The 16,757-nt window shown below is 35.2% G+C and overlaps 1 protein-coding gene across 16 annotated transcripts in view; it reads right to left on the bottom strand.

Annotated features, from left to right (window-relative positions):
* Positions 1 to 16,757, bottom strand: part of Dennd1b (DENN domain containing 1B) — a 231,054-nt gene that overhangs the window by 141,913 nt on the left and 72,384 nt on the right. For 12 of the 16 annotated variants that reach the window (XM_074048714.1, XM_074048709.1, XM_074048716.1 and 9 more), the window contains 2 exons: positions 3,638 to 3,687; positions 1,490 to 1,609 (listed from right to left, as the gene is read on the bottom strand). The exons of the other annotated variants lie outside the window; for them this stretch is intronic. In XM_074048714.1, the coding sequence (XP_073904815.1) occupies positions 1,490 to 1,609; positions 3,638 to 3,687 (170 nt within the window). The remainder of the gene's footprint in view (positions 1 to 1,489; positions 1,610 to 3,637; positions 3,688 to 16,757) is intronic. 16 annotated transcript variants of the gene reach the window in all.

The following is a 16,757-nucleotide window of genomic DNA, read 5'->3' as shown; positions in this document are numbered from 1 at the left end:
ACAAACCAGGACCACTGCTCCTCTCACTGGAGAGCTTAACATAGATTTATCAAAACTACTTTCCAAGAGGTAATGTTGATTATAGCTTACATATAGATATTTGCCTATCCATAACAACTTTCTGAATAAGTTGCTGAATTCATTATGTTTGATTTCACTGTTTACTATTAAAACCAAACATTAATTATGATTTGCTGACTGCTTAAATCAGTTCTCAAAGAATACCATAGCACACTGACTTTTAAGACAAAAACCGAGACATGCCATTAAATCCTAATGTAAGAAATGCTCTTCTAATTTACTAGCAGAAAATAATCTATGGGATAAAATTTTCTCAATTTGAGATTTTTCCTCCAGGATTTTCTCACAAAGCTTTAATGCATTTTATTTCTTACCTATAAGAAAGCATTTAATTTTGAAAAAATTCTCCAACTCCAGCAAACATTCTGAGTCTGTTAACAACCTCTCAATGAGTGGCACAAATGTAGCTCAATAGCAAATGGACAAAGAGGCCACCAATTATGAATCAAGGTTTTCTTTGTAATATGTGAATTTGTAAATTAAACATTACTTCTTTTCTATCAGCATTTCTGTAGAACCTGGGTTGACCACTGTCCATAGTATAACAGCTACAGAGTCCTATTTTTCTAGAGTAGGTCTGGATTTCTGATTCATCAGGACATGTTATAGGAACACTAACCTTTAGACTCACTCCTCTTCTCAACAACCAGCAACTCAGACCCAAGGTCTACAGGCAGGGGACACTCTCTCTACTATCTGCCCAAAGAAGGCAGGTCACATTCACTACAGAAGCAGGGCAGGCAGGAGCCATGGGAACCAGCAAGATGGTGAAGAAACCTGTCATGCTTTCCGCTTACTGCTAACATTGGGGAGTGCAGAACCATAATTAGGTTATACTCCCATTTCTCAAAAGGAATTAGAAATATAAACTTTATACAAGACTTCCTATAATTTATAAGGTTAGCAACATCTTTTAAGAGTTTAAAAACACCCTGTGGCCAAACAAGTCCTCTAACTTCTGCCCCATCACTAGTTTGTAACCTTTGCCTTAAAACAGCAATTCATTTGGAAAAACCAAAGTTGTGGTTGAGTGGCCAAAAACAGGCACACATGAATTTAATTGAATTTTGCACCCTATTCAATGTGTGAGACTCATATACTATCTAAACTTACATATTAATACTTGATTTTCAAAAATAAGCCCACAAAACCTCATTAAAGAGTTGGTTCTTTCAAGAAAAATTCCACTGTTGCTAAATCTTTATACCCAACTGAATCATCATATAAAACACTGAGAAATTACTTTTCAACTTACTTGGATTTTGACAAAATAATTAAGAATAAATTATAAGAGTATTTTTTGTCCTATTTTCATTTTTTGTCATCTCAAACATAACAAAGTACATAAGAAAGATACAATTAAAACTGTAAAACTGACCATTTTGCAGTCAGTTTTACTCTTACTTACCTAAGGATGCATAAACAAATTTTGCCTCCTGATGTGAGTCTACAGAATCCAAATCTCTGTTTACTTTCAATGTCTGTCAGTACAAAGGTAAAGTGCTGTCCAACCTGATTTTGAGACACCCTAAAATACAGTAACATCAGGATATATCAAGCCTAGTGTGACAATTTTCTTAGAGTAAAACAAAAGCAAGAATGTATTTACATGTGCATCTATTTCACCTTTCCAGTCACGTGGTTATTGAAGCTTTAACTATGCTTTAAAACTAGATTGAGTATGAAATGTCTAAACTAAATCATGAGTCAAATCTCAAAATAAGTTGTAATATCTTATAGACTGAGCAGTTCGGCATATATTAATCCCTTACTAGGAAATCATAAAGAAGTTTGCCAGAAGTTTTCATATAAAAGTACTTGTAAAATATTTCATAAAGTATCAAAATTTTGCTATCCAAACTGTAGAAGAAGCCATACCTGACAACTGAGTCCTTGCAATCATCTAATCTCTCTTTTCCAAATTATATTTTCTTCCCTCTTCTTAACCACTTAGATAGCAAATCACATTGCTTACAACCTAATGGTAGCCACCACCAACTCTGTTTAACTGCTTCTTCTGTTGACATTATCACCCAATAAAGTACCATACAAAATACTATTGGTATTTTCTTCTTAGCATTCTCTTTTAGAGCTATCAATGTACTTAGTAATAAATTTCCAAGCATAAAATAAGAATATAATTTCTACCAAAGAAACATACTAGCTAATCTGAAAAGAATTTTAGCTGATTTTGAACTAAGTATCACAACACTGTAATACGTTGTCACATTGCAGTACAAATCATTAGATAAAAATGCTTATTTCTATTTAAAATATATGAATATACTTCAAGATACTAGCTATAATCTTGGCAGTGGATAACCATAATTGAACTTCTGGCTTCTTGTCCCCAAATAAAATATCTATAACACCTATATTTTGGCTTTAAAATGCCTCAAGGATTGTTAAAAGGGAACATTTTACTACCAATGTACCAATGCTACAAACTACTTTGTCAGAAAATACTGAATTTCAAATGCTGAACATTTAACAAATATAATTTTAAGTGGACAGTCTTTTAAAAGTTTTATAAACTTCAAATAAAACCTCCAGTGACTTCCATGCTCTCTCGTGCTCAAGATTTATAAAACCTTTCATAGCTTTTCTTCCTTTTTTTATTCTTACTATTGATTTGAAAACATAACTTGGGGAATGGGAGAGGAGAAAAATTGATTCCCCAGAAATGAGGTAAAACAAGGAGTGTCATTCGTCAGTAATACTTATTAGTACCAAGTAACCCATCATCAGAACCCTTTATTGTTAATGTAGTAAAGTTTAGGGTCTCACTACTTCTTAGCAAAATAGTTTACTAAAATAAATCTTCTTTTGAAAATCTTTCATATCACACTCTTGAAAAAACTGATAATAGGGTGTGAAAATCATATGAAAAAAATAAATGATCTGTTACTATGCTCAAAGGGGTATATATTCTATTAAATTCCAACTTCACACAAGTAGTTTGCTCAGTATTTGTTCAGTAAAACATAAACATAATAAAATTTTCAAAACTGCTAAGAAAGGTTTCCTATAGCCTCCCATAATATTGACCCATTTCTATGAAGTGATTTTTGGGAGACAACTAACCAGGAGTTTAACAACACTACACAGGTGGTCTTTTCAATTAGAATGAAATGAGATAGAAACCAGGATATATACATCTAATTTTTTATTTTTGGTAGTACAGGAGTTTAAACTCAGGGCCTCACACTTGCTAGGCAAGTGCTCTACCACTTGAGCCACACATGATTGAAGGCTCTGGTCAAGAACATATTTTTTTCTGCTAGTGCTTACAACATACACCTGAAGAATAAAAGGGAAACATGTAACTTGCTTGAAGACCTGTCCTAACTGGCCACAGTGGAGAAAGTACAAAATATAAGTAATAGAAAAGTCTTCTTCTTTCCAAAGACTGTTTAATTCTGAAACTCTCATCTCTGGTTTTTCTCTAGAAAAAATGAAGATAAGGTATACTTCATTTTTGTTTTAAAAAGCACATGCAACCATTCCAAAGTTTGTGCTAGGAAAGGCTAAACATGAATAACGACTTATACTATACCTTTCAACGTCAAAGGGAAAACAGAACTTTGGCACGCTCTGTAGTACTTCCTACAAATACAAATTAAAAAACAAAGGAGAAGCTTTAGGATATTTTTTAAGAATGCAGTTAAAACTTTGAGACATTTTCTAAAAAGAAAAAAAAGGTGTTCTTTTTTGTTGTTGTTTTAAGAAAAATAGCACAGGTTCCTAGACCAAAATAATTGATTATTAAAAAGGAATTAAGTTTGTCTTTGGCAGATTGCACTGACAATGGCATGGAGGCCCCAGGAGGGAGAGGCCTGGCCTGAAGGGTATTAACACCCTTCACATCCCCGCTGGGATCCCCTTCAACAAGGCCATATGGATTTTACAAGAAGCACCACACCATATGGGTAAGCTACGTCTGCTGCTACTTGTACCACAGGCTAGCCATAGGGACTTCTGACAGATCCTGGCTCAAAACATAAATGTTGTTTCAATTAAAATGCAGGCAGAGAAAAGGGAATGAGTTGGCAGCAGAATGAATTACTGAGAGGTATAACAACTCTACATGTCCTACAGCTTCTTATTAACAACAAAACAAAAAGACTTTCTACAGGTAAAAAGTCACATTTATATGTTTCAACACTTGGTACTAAGTTTTATGTTAACACTCTTAAAGAAATGTGTATATAAAAACAAACCTTTGAATTAAAACATAGCTTCTATTCTGTGTACTTTCACTTTAAAATTGCTTCATTTTATAACCAATGTTTACTTAAACATAGAAAATAATCTGATTTTGAAATCTTCAATGGTTTTACAGTTGTCTCGTAAATTAATCTAAATTTTTCAGAGATTATATACGTATTAACAATTACAACAAAATACAAACAATTGTCAGCCACTTGGCAAAAAAACAGAAAAAGATCTATTTTATTATATCTGAAAAACAACTTAATATTTAACTCTGGTTCAAAAATTATACTTTGGAACTGAAACCAACATCATACAAATTCAAGCCAAGTGATCTTATAAGATAAAGCAGAAATTAACAAAGATGCTCCTATTTAAAAGCAAAAAGAACAAATATCGTAATGTGCAATCATTCTCCCCCCTCCAAAAAACACCTTAACTGTGACCTCTTTATCAATAAAACTTACATCCAATGAAATCATCAATATCTGAATATTTAAACCTTCCATATAAATACCATATGAAATACTTTAAAGTAGAATTTCTCAAATTCTCTTAAAGTAGACATGGCAATAAGCAATCAATTAAAAATAAAACACTGCAGTCTTCCAGTAGCAATACATAAGAAAGCCTTAACTCAGAAGCAGAAGGAAAAGCATGGTGTAAAAAGCAATCTTCCACCCTCAGGGCAGGATACCCAGGTTTGCTTATGAACATGTGTCTTAGACATCTGAGCACAAATCCTATGTTTAGTGAAAGCTATTTTACTACTGATAACATTTTGTTAAATGTAATTAAAGGAGTCACTAAATAACATAAATTACAGAAAAAATACATAACAAATAAATGAGAAGAGTTGTTTTCTACATTTGACTATTGCTTAGTCTCTATCCTGTTCAGCAGAAAGTCAAGTCATTACCGTATCTACTACACATCTGAACACTATGAAACTGCCCAATTTCTGTAACAAGAATATTCAAACTTCAATGTCTGCCTCTAAATATAGTCCAAATTAGTCATATAGCTTACATCACTTTTAAGACTCAAATTAAGAAGGAAGCTTCCCAGTTGGTTGCTCAATCTTTCACCCCCTCCCCCTCCCTTCTTCCACAAGAAACACACATGCACACACTTTTGCAAAGCAGCCTTAGCTCGCTTCCCAACTGGCAGAAGCAGCCCTCAGGGGACAGGTCTTTAAACCTCCACACTCTTTAAAATTCAACCAGCCAGCAGGTCTACAGACTAGTGTATAAACAGTATAGACAAAAAATCCTCTCTCAGCTTATGGCAGTGACAAAGCAGCTCAGCAGTTGACTGTTCTTCCCTGACACGATAAGCAGGGTTTACACAGATCAATAGCTGGAGGTCTACCTAGCTGCCAGGGCTCAGTTTTCTTCCTTAATTACAGGTGCTGTTCAAACAGAAGTTAAAAAAGAAAAGAAAGAGTTGGAGGGAGGAACACATGGATTTTTGGATCCTTTTAACAACATTGTTAATTGAAATTACATTTCTGTAGCTATTGGGGGAAAGTGTTCATAAAAGCTGGTATTTCCAGCACAATGTTTTCATGAACACACACCACGCCTTAGATGTGCATTCACGAATTATGTGAAAGGTTCAAGGTGATGCTCTCCAGAAGTTCTGCTTCATCTGTTTATAAAAGCTTTTCTCTTTTTTTTTTTGAGATAATTATATACTTTTCTATATCCATATGGAGAGTTTCATAAAGGCTTTTCTTTTTAAAGAATTGTTTTTACCCAAGAAGAATTGAGTTCCAGAATCTCCCCAAATCTCCAAAATATAGTTTATACAAAAAGACCATATTTGCCTAACACATGTCAAAAATAAAATAGAAAATACAAGGGAGAATAATAGACATTTTTATATACATGCTATAAACAAGACAGCACTGTCATATTAACCACTAGAAACAGGGACTGATGAAAATTTATTCATTGTTTTTGTCCCATATCAATAAATTGATCTTGTAAGAGAAAAAAGAATAAACTGCTAGTGTTATGATGCTATATTAACTTTTTATCCCATGAGGTTCACTTAGTACTATAAACTGATCTAAAACAAGCATTTAAAAAAAGAACCAATTTTTTAAAAACACCAAAATTTGTTAAGTTTATATCCTGATCAAAGTTCCATAACTACAAAATCTTAGAATTTCTCTAAAAGAGGAGTCTTTACTCTCATTTCCTACATGGGAAGCAAGAAATGTTTTTCCTTTTTCTCCATTTTGCCCCACTTTTTTCCTGTTATACTAAATTAATTTCCTAATAAACTTTGCTATCATTTTCACTTACAAAAAAAAAAAAGAATTTCTCTGAACGAAATGTAAAAATCATATATTTCGTTGCTGATATCAGTAACTGTTTTTCCTCCTTCTCAACCACTCCCACCCACAACTCTACAAGGAATTAGGGGCGCCCTCTGAGGTTCCGTTCACTGAGGTTCTGCGTTTTCTTCTTCCCCATTCAATCAGGCATATCAGTCTGGTGTTCTCATAGACACCCTCCATGATTTCAACCACAACTATTAAATCTCTTAGTCTTATAATGCACACATTTCTGTGGACTCCAGAATGACATACTTACCTACTTGCTGATACTTGTTTCTAAGTATTTCCAGGCACTTCAAGCTCAGAATGTACAAAACTGAAGTTACATTTGAGTTACGTAACATCTAGAAGGATAGTACCATTGCCCAGTTCCCAAAACCAAAAACATGGCAGTCATCGGGACCGTTCCTTTTTTCTTGACCCCCATATATAATCAAAATCAAATCATTTGACAAGTCCTTTAATTGAATTTCATAACCATCTTGTTCCAAAAGTTCTCAAAGGGAGGGAAAGGTCAAGAAGGAAGATGAGAAGGTATTAGAGTCAGTTGTGTTTTTCAAAATGCATTTGACTGCTTAGACTGCAAATTCACATAGCACATATCATTAAGGAATAAGACTATGGGTTAAGGGTGCTTACTGAATATAAGCAGTATTGTGACATTGTAAGCAAAGAGTCACAAGGTCAGTTTATACAAGGACTGCTTAATTCAACATCTTCCTGAAAGACTAATCTCTCCTGCTCTGCTGTGCTATTTGTTGGCTTTGTCCTCAGCAGCCAACAACCAGCAGCCAGCAACCAGAAGGAACTGCCAGGGTTTAGCATGTCCCATGAAGACACAACAGCAAGACAGCAGTGTCCAGTGGAAGAGCAGCTTTTTCTGTCTCTTCATAGTGAGGACACCTTTCCCAGAAGCCCCACCTGAACTAATCACCAGCAAGGGAAGTGGTTATCTAGGTTTAGCCTTGGACTGGTTAGGGGAATGCAAACCCATTCACTTTCTAATAACCATGACAAGTCATTGTAAGGAAGTGTCCATGAAGTAACAAATGTTTCTCTGTAGGATTAGCATTAAGAATATTAATCAGATAATAATTAAGTCTACACTAAAGTTCTCAAGAAAAAAAATAACAAAATATTATATAAGGAAAGTTTTCAAATATTCATCATTTTATTTGTATGAATAACACTTTCAGAATTATTTTGCAACAACAAGTGATCTACTTGTCAATTTTCATCTAATTTTTCACAAAGGCCACAGATTTTTACAATGATGATTCCTTAATTTTTAACATTATCTCCCTAAATAAGTGAGATTCGATGTTGTGCATTCACTTTATTTATACTTTACATAAGGGAGCAAGAAAGTTTTTTCTGAAAAGAAATAATGCACTGAACAACTTAACCAGGAGCAGACTACACAGCCCAGAGCTGAGAACCCCACACTGTGCACTGAAGTGTTCCAGGGCATCGCAACAAACTACCAGAAACACTGCCGGATATTTTAAATTCTTAAGGGCAACACCGTTCTAGTAAAAGGGTGATTAAATTAGGAATGCATTTCATTAAAAGGGAGAATTATATTAATACATAAATGACAGAAACAGCCTCTTTGAACATCACCTTCTTTTTTGTTTAAAAGAACTGTTTGAAACTTGGAGATCCTATTTTAAACTCAGAGCAAAGAAAAAAGTTAGGATAATTGAGCCCAATGTGGGATTTTTCTCTTAGCTTTTGTTTTTTGGTGCTGTTTTAATTAGAAATAAAATCCTCTTTTACCTATCCTCCTTAAGTCAGGGTTAGTCTGTGCATTCTGATATTAACAACATTTAAGCTATTAACTACTTTTTCACTCCCAAAAATTTAAATGCATTTTCATGACAAAAATACACCAGTTACAAAAGGAGCTGCTGTAAAATCTTTTTCAAGGATTTAGATTCCAAGGGTATCAAGCTTAGGCAGATGATGAGATCTCTGTAGTCACCAATCATTTCAGTTGGATCCAAAGCCAAAGAAAAAGCACAGATCAAAAGCAGTACAGAGTGACATTCAAACTATATTCACACACACACACAAAAGAGATCAATGCTGTGCTTGGCAAATAAAAGGCACGCTACATTTACACCATTAATTTAATAAAAAAGAGAGACATTTTAAAAGTGTAAAAGTGAGCTGGGCACTGGTGGCTCCTGCCTGTAATCCTAGCTACTCGAGAGGCTGAGACTGGGATGATGAAGGTTCATGGCCAGCCCAAGCAAATAATTTGCAGAACTCCACCTCCAAAATAACTAGAGCAAAACAGACCTGAGGTGTGGCTCAAGTGGTAGAGTGCCTGCTTTTGCAAGTGCAAAGCCCTGAGTTCAAACCCCAATCCTACCATGAATCAATCAATCAATAAATATAATGTGTATATAAAACAAATGGATTTCTAAACTTTTTTTTTTTGCCCAAAATTCCATTACAAAATACCTTTAAATTTGTATTTGTAGGATAACACTATCTTTTAAGCACGGAAGTGAATAGCAATTATTAAACTCTTATTTAAGAAAAGAAAAAGACATTCAGGGAGACTTTCTTTTTCTTTTCTTTTTTTCTTTTGCATCACTGCAGATTGAACCTACAGCCTTGTACAAGCTAGGCATGTGCTCTACCGCTCAGCTACATCCCCTACCAATACTTCCTTTCTTTTCCCCTTAATAACCATATAACTTCCCACCCACTCAAACTCATTGCCTCACTCATTTCTGCATTACTAGTAACATTTTCTAGATCCAAGATAGTAAGTAATCAAATAGAACATTGCTCATATCAATTATTTAAATCAAGACAACTAGAATTAGGGTAAGAAGGAAAATCTTCAAGTTTTGAAGAAAACAAGTTTTACATCAGTCCTGGATCAGCTACTAGGGCTCCAACACAGAGTTAGATGCTGTGGAGGCTAACAAAGATAGGATCCTGATTCTCAGAGCTAGGGAGACTTCATAGTTATTAGACAATAGGTGCAAGCTCACAGCACACAGGTGCACACACATTAGAATGCACGACATTCTGGAATCAACAGTTACTCTGCAATCACTGGCTAGGTGCTCCAGTTACCTCGATTAAGAAATGGGCAAACTCAGTACCTATCTCACACAATTAAATGAGGATTTATTTAAGAACTTAATGAGAATTAAGAAAATATATGAAAATGATTAGGGCAATGCCAATCATATAAGCCCCCTCTAACAACTGTTAGGTCTTACATTAATTAGTTACTTGTTTTAATAACTATTATATAAGTTAAAATGAAAATATTACTTATTCAATCAATATTTACTGATTAGGAACTGTACCATTAAACTTCCAGTGTCCTGTTGCTGAAATATAAAATGATGAAACATTTATTAACTCATCTACTTCCTCTGAAGATTTTCATATTTTAACACAAGTGTGTACTGATATAGATGCACATATACATGAAGATATTCAACTATTTCTATTTGACCAAGCACAATAACAGCAAACACTGTCATACAATGTGCATGTTTAATGGTTTCAATATGTACAAGAAGCTTACTTTGGGCTACCATATTGGCTTGCTTCTTTTGAGTTACAAGTATCTTCGACTTGTAACTCAACTGATAGTTTTTCATTTAAGGAGAGATTTATTAAAATTGTTTTTTCATTCACATACTTATTCATCAATCCACTTAATAAAGATCAGTCACCAACTATGTAAAGTTCTGGCCACCTTGAGGAATGGAATTATTCCCTCCACTCTTCGATAATCCCAAATTGGGCTTTCTTTCAACAGTGTTAGTAAAACATATTGCCGAAGGTACCCTTTGAAAACATCCTCCTCTACCACTGCCCTCAACTACAGAACTGTGCTTTCTTTATTCTTTAATTGAGAGGCGGTTTCTCCTTGTTCTCCATTAACCTACTGAGCATTTTTCTCAGTGTTCTAGATTACCAGTTCCAATCCACATCACTTCTCTTACTGTTGATACCTGAGCCAAGTGCAGACAACCCTCTGTCATCACAGTCATGGACAAGCTCTCCATTCACTGCCCAGCCTTAAACTAGACAACTGACTGACTTCTGTGCAGCAGGCAGCACAAAGAGGTATGCATTGCAGACTAGAAATTTGCAAGTATCCTTTTTTTTTTCTGGTCCTGCCAAGAACCTTGTTCAAAACTACCCTTAACCTGCCTAACATAGTAACTCCTATGATACACCAGAAGGGAATCTTGTGGTTTGTCTGGATTGTTTCAAGAAGTAGAACTTTCAGTTTTAGAGACTAAACCAGGGACCCTGAAAGATGTATCTTTCAAAGGCTCATATTCATATTTATGTAGAGTACTTTAATTATGATTATATCATAATACAAAGTAAACGTTCTATGAATACTATTTACTTAAAAACTATAAAACCTCATCAGTACTAATGGGTATATTTACAAACTCAATGTCTATTCAGTATGAGTAATGTTTATAATGTTGATTTTTCAAGCATTTAAAGTGTGAATAGCAATTGTAGCTCATTAAAATGTAGAATAATAAGAGCACTGGTGAGAAAAAAGAAAAATACAGGGAGTCTAGAAGACAGACATGTAAACCAAATTTGGGAGGAAAAGTTTGGAGGAGTGCAGTGGAAAGTCCCATAAGAGGAAAATATGAATAGAGAAAGGAAGAGAGAGGAAGAAAGTGGCTACAGCATGAGGGAAGGGGGAGGAGTGGTGCTGTGAAGACACAGCTTATAGTGCTCATCCATTTCTGGTATTAAAATCACAATAGGTGCTTGATCAGCCAGCAGCCGGATCAATGAAGTCAGTAATGAACCAGAAGGTCTAGCTGCTATACCTGGCGTGATCAGTTAGAGTAAGTGTATCTGTAAAATCTCTGAGGCTCATTCAACTTTGGAGTTCCCCTGAGGGCTAACCAGTGCTTCAGCCATGACTCATGCTGAGAAAAAAATTTGAATTCACATGAAATGACACTATTATAGCAACATCAAAATCAATTTTCCCTGATTGGCATTTCAAGGAAATGTGATTTAAAAGTCTGCATCCTTTTTTTCTCTCTTCAAAAAGAAATATGTGATAAAATAATTATGTATTCTGTGCCAAGCTTGACCTAAGCAATTCTTATATATTATCTCATTTAACCCTTACAGCAACCCATATTTCATTATCTTTTATATATGAAAAAATAAAAATAAGGAACAAAGTCACATAGCTAGCAATCAGTAGAGTAGGGATTTGAACCCAGGACCTGAAGTTTTAGACCATTATTTCTACCCAATGTGCTTTATTTTTTACTGCTTTTCAACCAAGCCACAGTCTATAATCAGCAAATCCTTAAATCTACTGTCTACTTTGTCTCTATACGGTGGATATTGTCCATATATATGATATGAAATGTTGTGATAATTTAACAATACTGCAAAATCAAGGTTCAACCTAATATATGTAGAATAAAGGGGCAAGGTGTATATGAGTGGTGGGAGAAGACAGGAGACAATATGTTATCACAAACGTGAATTTTACTTGCCCTGGACTGTTCTACTCCCTTGAAAATAAGTGCTAGGGCAAAAAAAAAAATTAAAGTTGCTTCTATCTATATAGCTGGTGAAAATATTAGATTTATGGTGAAAACATATATCTAACTCCTGCCAAGTAATAGACTTGTAAATAAGAAATTAAACTGATTCTTTCTCACAGATGGGCAAAATTTGAAGCATCTGATTTCAAATCTGAAACAGAAATAATTCAGAACAGGTCATACCTGAACAAGTAAAGGATACTGGAGGAAAAGAGCTAGAATGAGGTTAAACAAGGTGAATAACAACAGAGCAACAGGGCTGGTGGAGTGGTTCAAGTGGTAAAGTGTCTGCCTAGCAAGCATGAGGCCCTGAGTTCAAATCCCAGTACCATCCAAAAAAAAAAAAAGGAAAAGAAAAATAGTGCAAAAAAGGGTTGAGAATATCTCACTAGCTTAGGCTCAATAGTGAGAATCTGTAGCTAAATCAAAGCTGTCTATATTTTGTAGTCAGATAAAGACAGAAAATTATAGCTCACCATGGGAAATACTTGACGTCGATGTTATATTTTTAGCAATTTTATTCAATAACCTTTATTATACTTTTTAAGTTGTTCAACTAAAAGCACTTAGTAATTTAACCTTTCAAGTTTTAGTCAGTCAGCAAGCTGGACTTAAAAATTCAGTAATCCAGGGACTCTAATTTCTTTCCTGTTTTTTTCAGATTAAATTATGCCAGATTTTCTTTAATTTAAAAATTGAAGCCATAAGAGAGTTAAATGAGTGCTTCTTGAAACTCTAAGTAGAAATATTGTGAACTATCACACTGTGAACTTATCCTGTCCCACCCACTATAGAATATCCAATTCAAAATAAAAATTCAGTTCATACTTCCTGCTGATGTAATATTTGGCCTCTTGCTGAGATTATAAGTGAAGGTGCCAATTTTGTTCTTAGTTCTTAGAATGGAGAACACTTTTTTATGAGAAACTGAAATATGAACACTGGTTCTTTTTATATACAGAAAGCCACCAAAGAGACCTCATCAAATAGCAATGAGTTTGGGTCACCCCTAGTCTAGCCCACTTTGGCACAAAACGACCTTAAAGAGAAATCAGAGTTTCCTGAGTCTGTAAAGGATTTTACTCAATGAGCAAGCAGTTACAATCATTTTGCTTGATAAGCTTTCTCAGTTAAAGATCAGTAATTCTTCTCAATGGACTCAAATCCTCTACCTATTCTTTACGCTATTTTCTTGGGATATCTGGAAAATAAGTAATTATAAAAATGAGTTACTTATTTGCATAAGCGTATTAAGGTAAATTCTGTAAATTTCATCTGGCCCTTCATCAGGTAAAGGGAAAAGAACTGAAATGATTAATCTTCTCAGTAGAAATTCCATGGAAAGTAAAACCTATATGCAACTATCTCCACCACCTCTTGTTGCTGTGCTCCTTGGCCTGTGGCTACCAGTGACCTCCAATTTCTACATTTCATAGTTTTTCCCCATCTTTAGATATCTGACCTTTTGAACTGTGTGACATTCAGTAATTAGTTGAGCATGTGTTTAAGCACTGACTAGGTAAACACACTTAGGACTCAAGGGTGAAGATTCTCTGCCCTTGGTCTGACTCATCTCATGTGTATGGAAGCATCTCCCCTGTACATCTGTGCCTACATTTTCCAGCTCTCCTTCTACATTTGTTACTGCTTTTCAGGCTGCTGTACAACTCCATCTCCATAGCCTTCTCCACTGAGGTCTTCAGCCCTCTCCTCCCCCTTGGGGAATCTACTCACACTATTTTATACAGTGCACAAAAACTTGGGCTTTCCTGCCAGAGTGCTTGGTTCAGGCTGCAGTTCAGATACTCAACAAGTATGCAAAGTCATGCCTGGAATTTTTCCTCTCTTTGCTTCAATTTTCTTATTTTTGAAATAACAGAGGGGTACTGAGAATTAGATGAGTTAATTTATATAATACAAGCAATACAACACAATGCCTAGAATGTAAAAGTGCTCAATAAATGGGCAGCGGTGTAACTAGTCAAGAGCAGAAACACTGAGGCCAGACTGCCTTGGTTCCAATCAATTTTCTGCCATTTAATTAAGTTGTGGAGCTTTAGGCAAATGACTTGACCTCTCCATGTGCCTTAGTTCCTTACTATTAGTGAGACAGTAACAAATGCCAACTTTGTAGAATTACAGTAAGAGTCAGATGAATTAACAAGTGTAGAGTAGTGGAAACAGCAGTGTGCAAAGTCCGTCTACTATTACTGATGCCCAACATCTTCCCAGGGGTGCATTTTTTTCATTTGCAGCTATTAACTTGATATTTTACTCAGAATATTTGACGAAGTGAAACATATTTTGTGTAAGACTTATCCCCTTCAAAACTTCCTTTCCCTTTAACAATAGTGTCACTATTTACCTAATTTTCTAAAATTCTAAAAAAAAAAAAAAAAAACCCAGAAATTTCACCCCTCCTGAATTCACTTTCTCAAAGAACTCTCTGGAAAGGAAGAAATAAAATTATTTCTGTCCACAGATGACATAATTTCATATATATAAAACTTTGAAGACTACATCAGAAACTAATAGAACAAATAAGTCAATTGAGCAAAATTCATTCGAAGATAGAAAATCAGCATACAAAACTCAACAACAAACTCTCTGAAATGGATATTAAGAAAGCTATCTCATTTACAATAGCAGCAAAAAAGAAGAAAACACTTTGGCATAAATTAGCCAAGGATGCAAAAGACTCATTTGCTAGAAAATATAATAAACTAATGAAAGAAAATAATTTAAAAACACAAATAAGGTAGAATGATATCTTGACTTCATGGATTATAAAACTTAACTGCCAAAATGTCCACACTATCTAAAGCAATCTATAAGTTCAATGTAATCCTTACAGAAATTTCAGTGGCATTTTTAAGTGTTTTGTTAGATCCAATAATTCATATGGAACTACAAAGCACTTTGAAGAGCCAAATCAACCTTGAGAAAGAATAAAGTTGAAGGTATCACATATCATGATTTCAAAATATATCACAAAGCTACATTAATTAAAACAGTAAGACACTGACATAAAGACACACATATAGATGAAAGGAACAGAACAGAGAGGACAGAAATAATTCCACACATGGATAGTCAACTGATCATTGACACAGGTGCCAAGAATACACAGAGGAGAAAAGCTAGTTTCTTCAATAAATGGTATTTAGACTGTACAGGTCTGTATGGGGCCCTAAGCACACATGGCCTCTGACTAGCATGGGCCTGTTCATTTGCCTTCTGCCTTCCCTGAAAACAATTCATCCAACCCCAATACTCTGTGAGTCCCCATGACCTCCCCTCTGCCCTCACTTCCCCAGTTCTTCAACCTTTTCTGACAGGATGTATGTTAGGAACCTGGTATCTGTGCATCCACCTCACCCATACCAAGAGCAACTGAGCAGGAACAGGGCCTTATCTTTCTAACATGACATGCGGCACTTGCTATTTTTTAATGAAAGGAAAAATTCGAGAAGAACACGTGGAGCACCCTGGCTTTGATCGTCATGAGTGAATACTTTTCATAAGAATCCTAAGTGAACCCATAAGATAATAAAGTGCCACTCTAATGCTTTTTGATCATTGCCATTGTCTTAGGGCAATTGGGATGTTATAACAAAATGCCACAGCCTGGGAGGCTGATTCAACTTAAACTTCTCATTATTCTGGAGTCTCAAAGTCCAAGGTCAGGGTACCAGGAGAGGGCTTGCTATCTGATTCACAGATGACACCATGTGTCCTCACACGGCGCAAGGGATAGTACACGTCCTATTCTCACCATGAGGGTAGAAGCCTCATGACCGCTTCACCTCCTATGTTAGTCAACTTTCCTTTAATGCAGTAAACACTGAACATATTAATTAATAAACTTAATAAGAAGAAAGGGTCATTTTGGCTCAGTTTCAGAAGTGGCTACGTAGCTCGGCTCCATTGCTTTTGGGGCTGTGGTAAGGCATCACATTATGGTGAGGAGACAGCTGGGAGAAGTTATTCACTCATGGTGGTATGAAAGCAAAGAGAGAAAGTAAGGGATCAAGGTCACCATGTCCCCTTCAAGGGCATGTCAATGACTACACTTCTCAGAGGTCTTTACTTCTGAAGGTTCCATCACCTTTCAATAGTACCACATGGGCAATTGGGCAACATCCAAGATTAAAACCATAGCACCTCCCAAAAGCCCCGCTTCCTCAGACTGCACCTTGGGAGTTAGGATTTCAACATATGAATTTAATGGGGATGCAAACACTCAAACGATAGCAGCCATCAACAGAATTTCTGAAAGATGATATCATAATTACTTTAAGAGTATATAATAAGGGAATGTGCTCATCATAATGCAACCATAAGTATTTATTGAGAAGTTTTAGAAAAGTTAATGTAGAAAATAAAGAAGTTTCAGCTCAAATGGTGAAACAATTTCTTAACCAGAATTCTAATTTGAAGCTTCCTTATTTTATCCATTTTTGGTAATTAGAAAAGAAAATATTCTTTAAAGAGCATATGTATTAGACCAAAGTATCCACTGAACTGAGCTG

The sequence above is a fragment of the Castor canadensis genome, chromosome 11, assembly GCF_047511655.1.
Source record: "Castor canadensis chromosome 11, mCasCan1.hap1v2, whole genome shotgun sequence".
Lineage (NCBI taxonomy): Eukaryota > Metazoa > Chordata > Mammalia > Rodentia > Castoridae > Castor > Castor canadensis.
The sequence above is the reverse complement of the archived record's forward strand: the minus strand, read 5'-3'. Positions and strand labels throughout refer to the sequence as shown.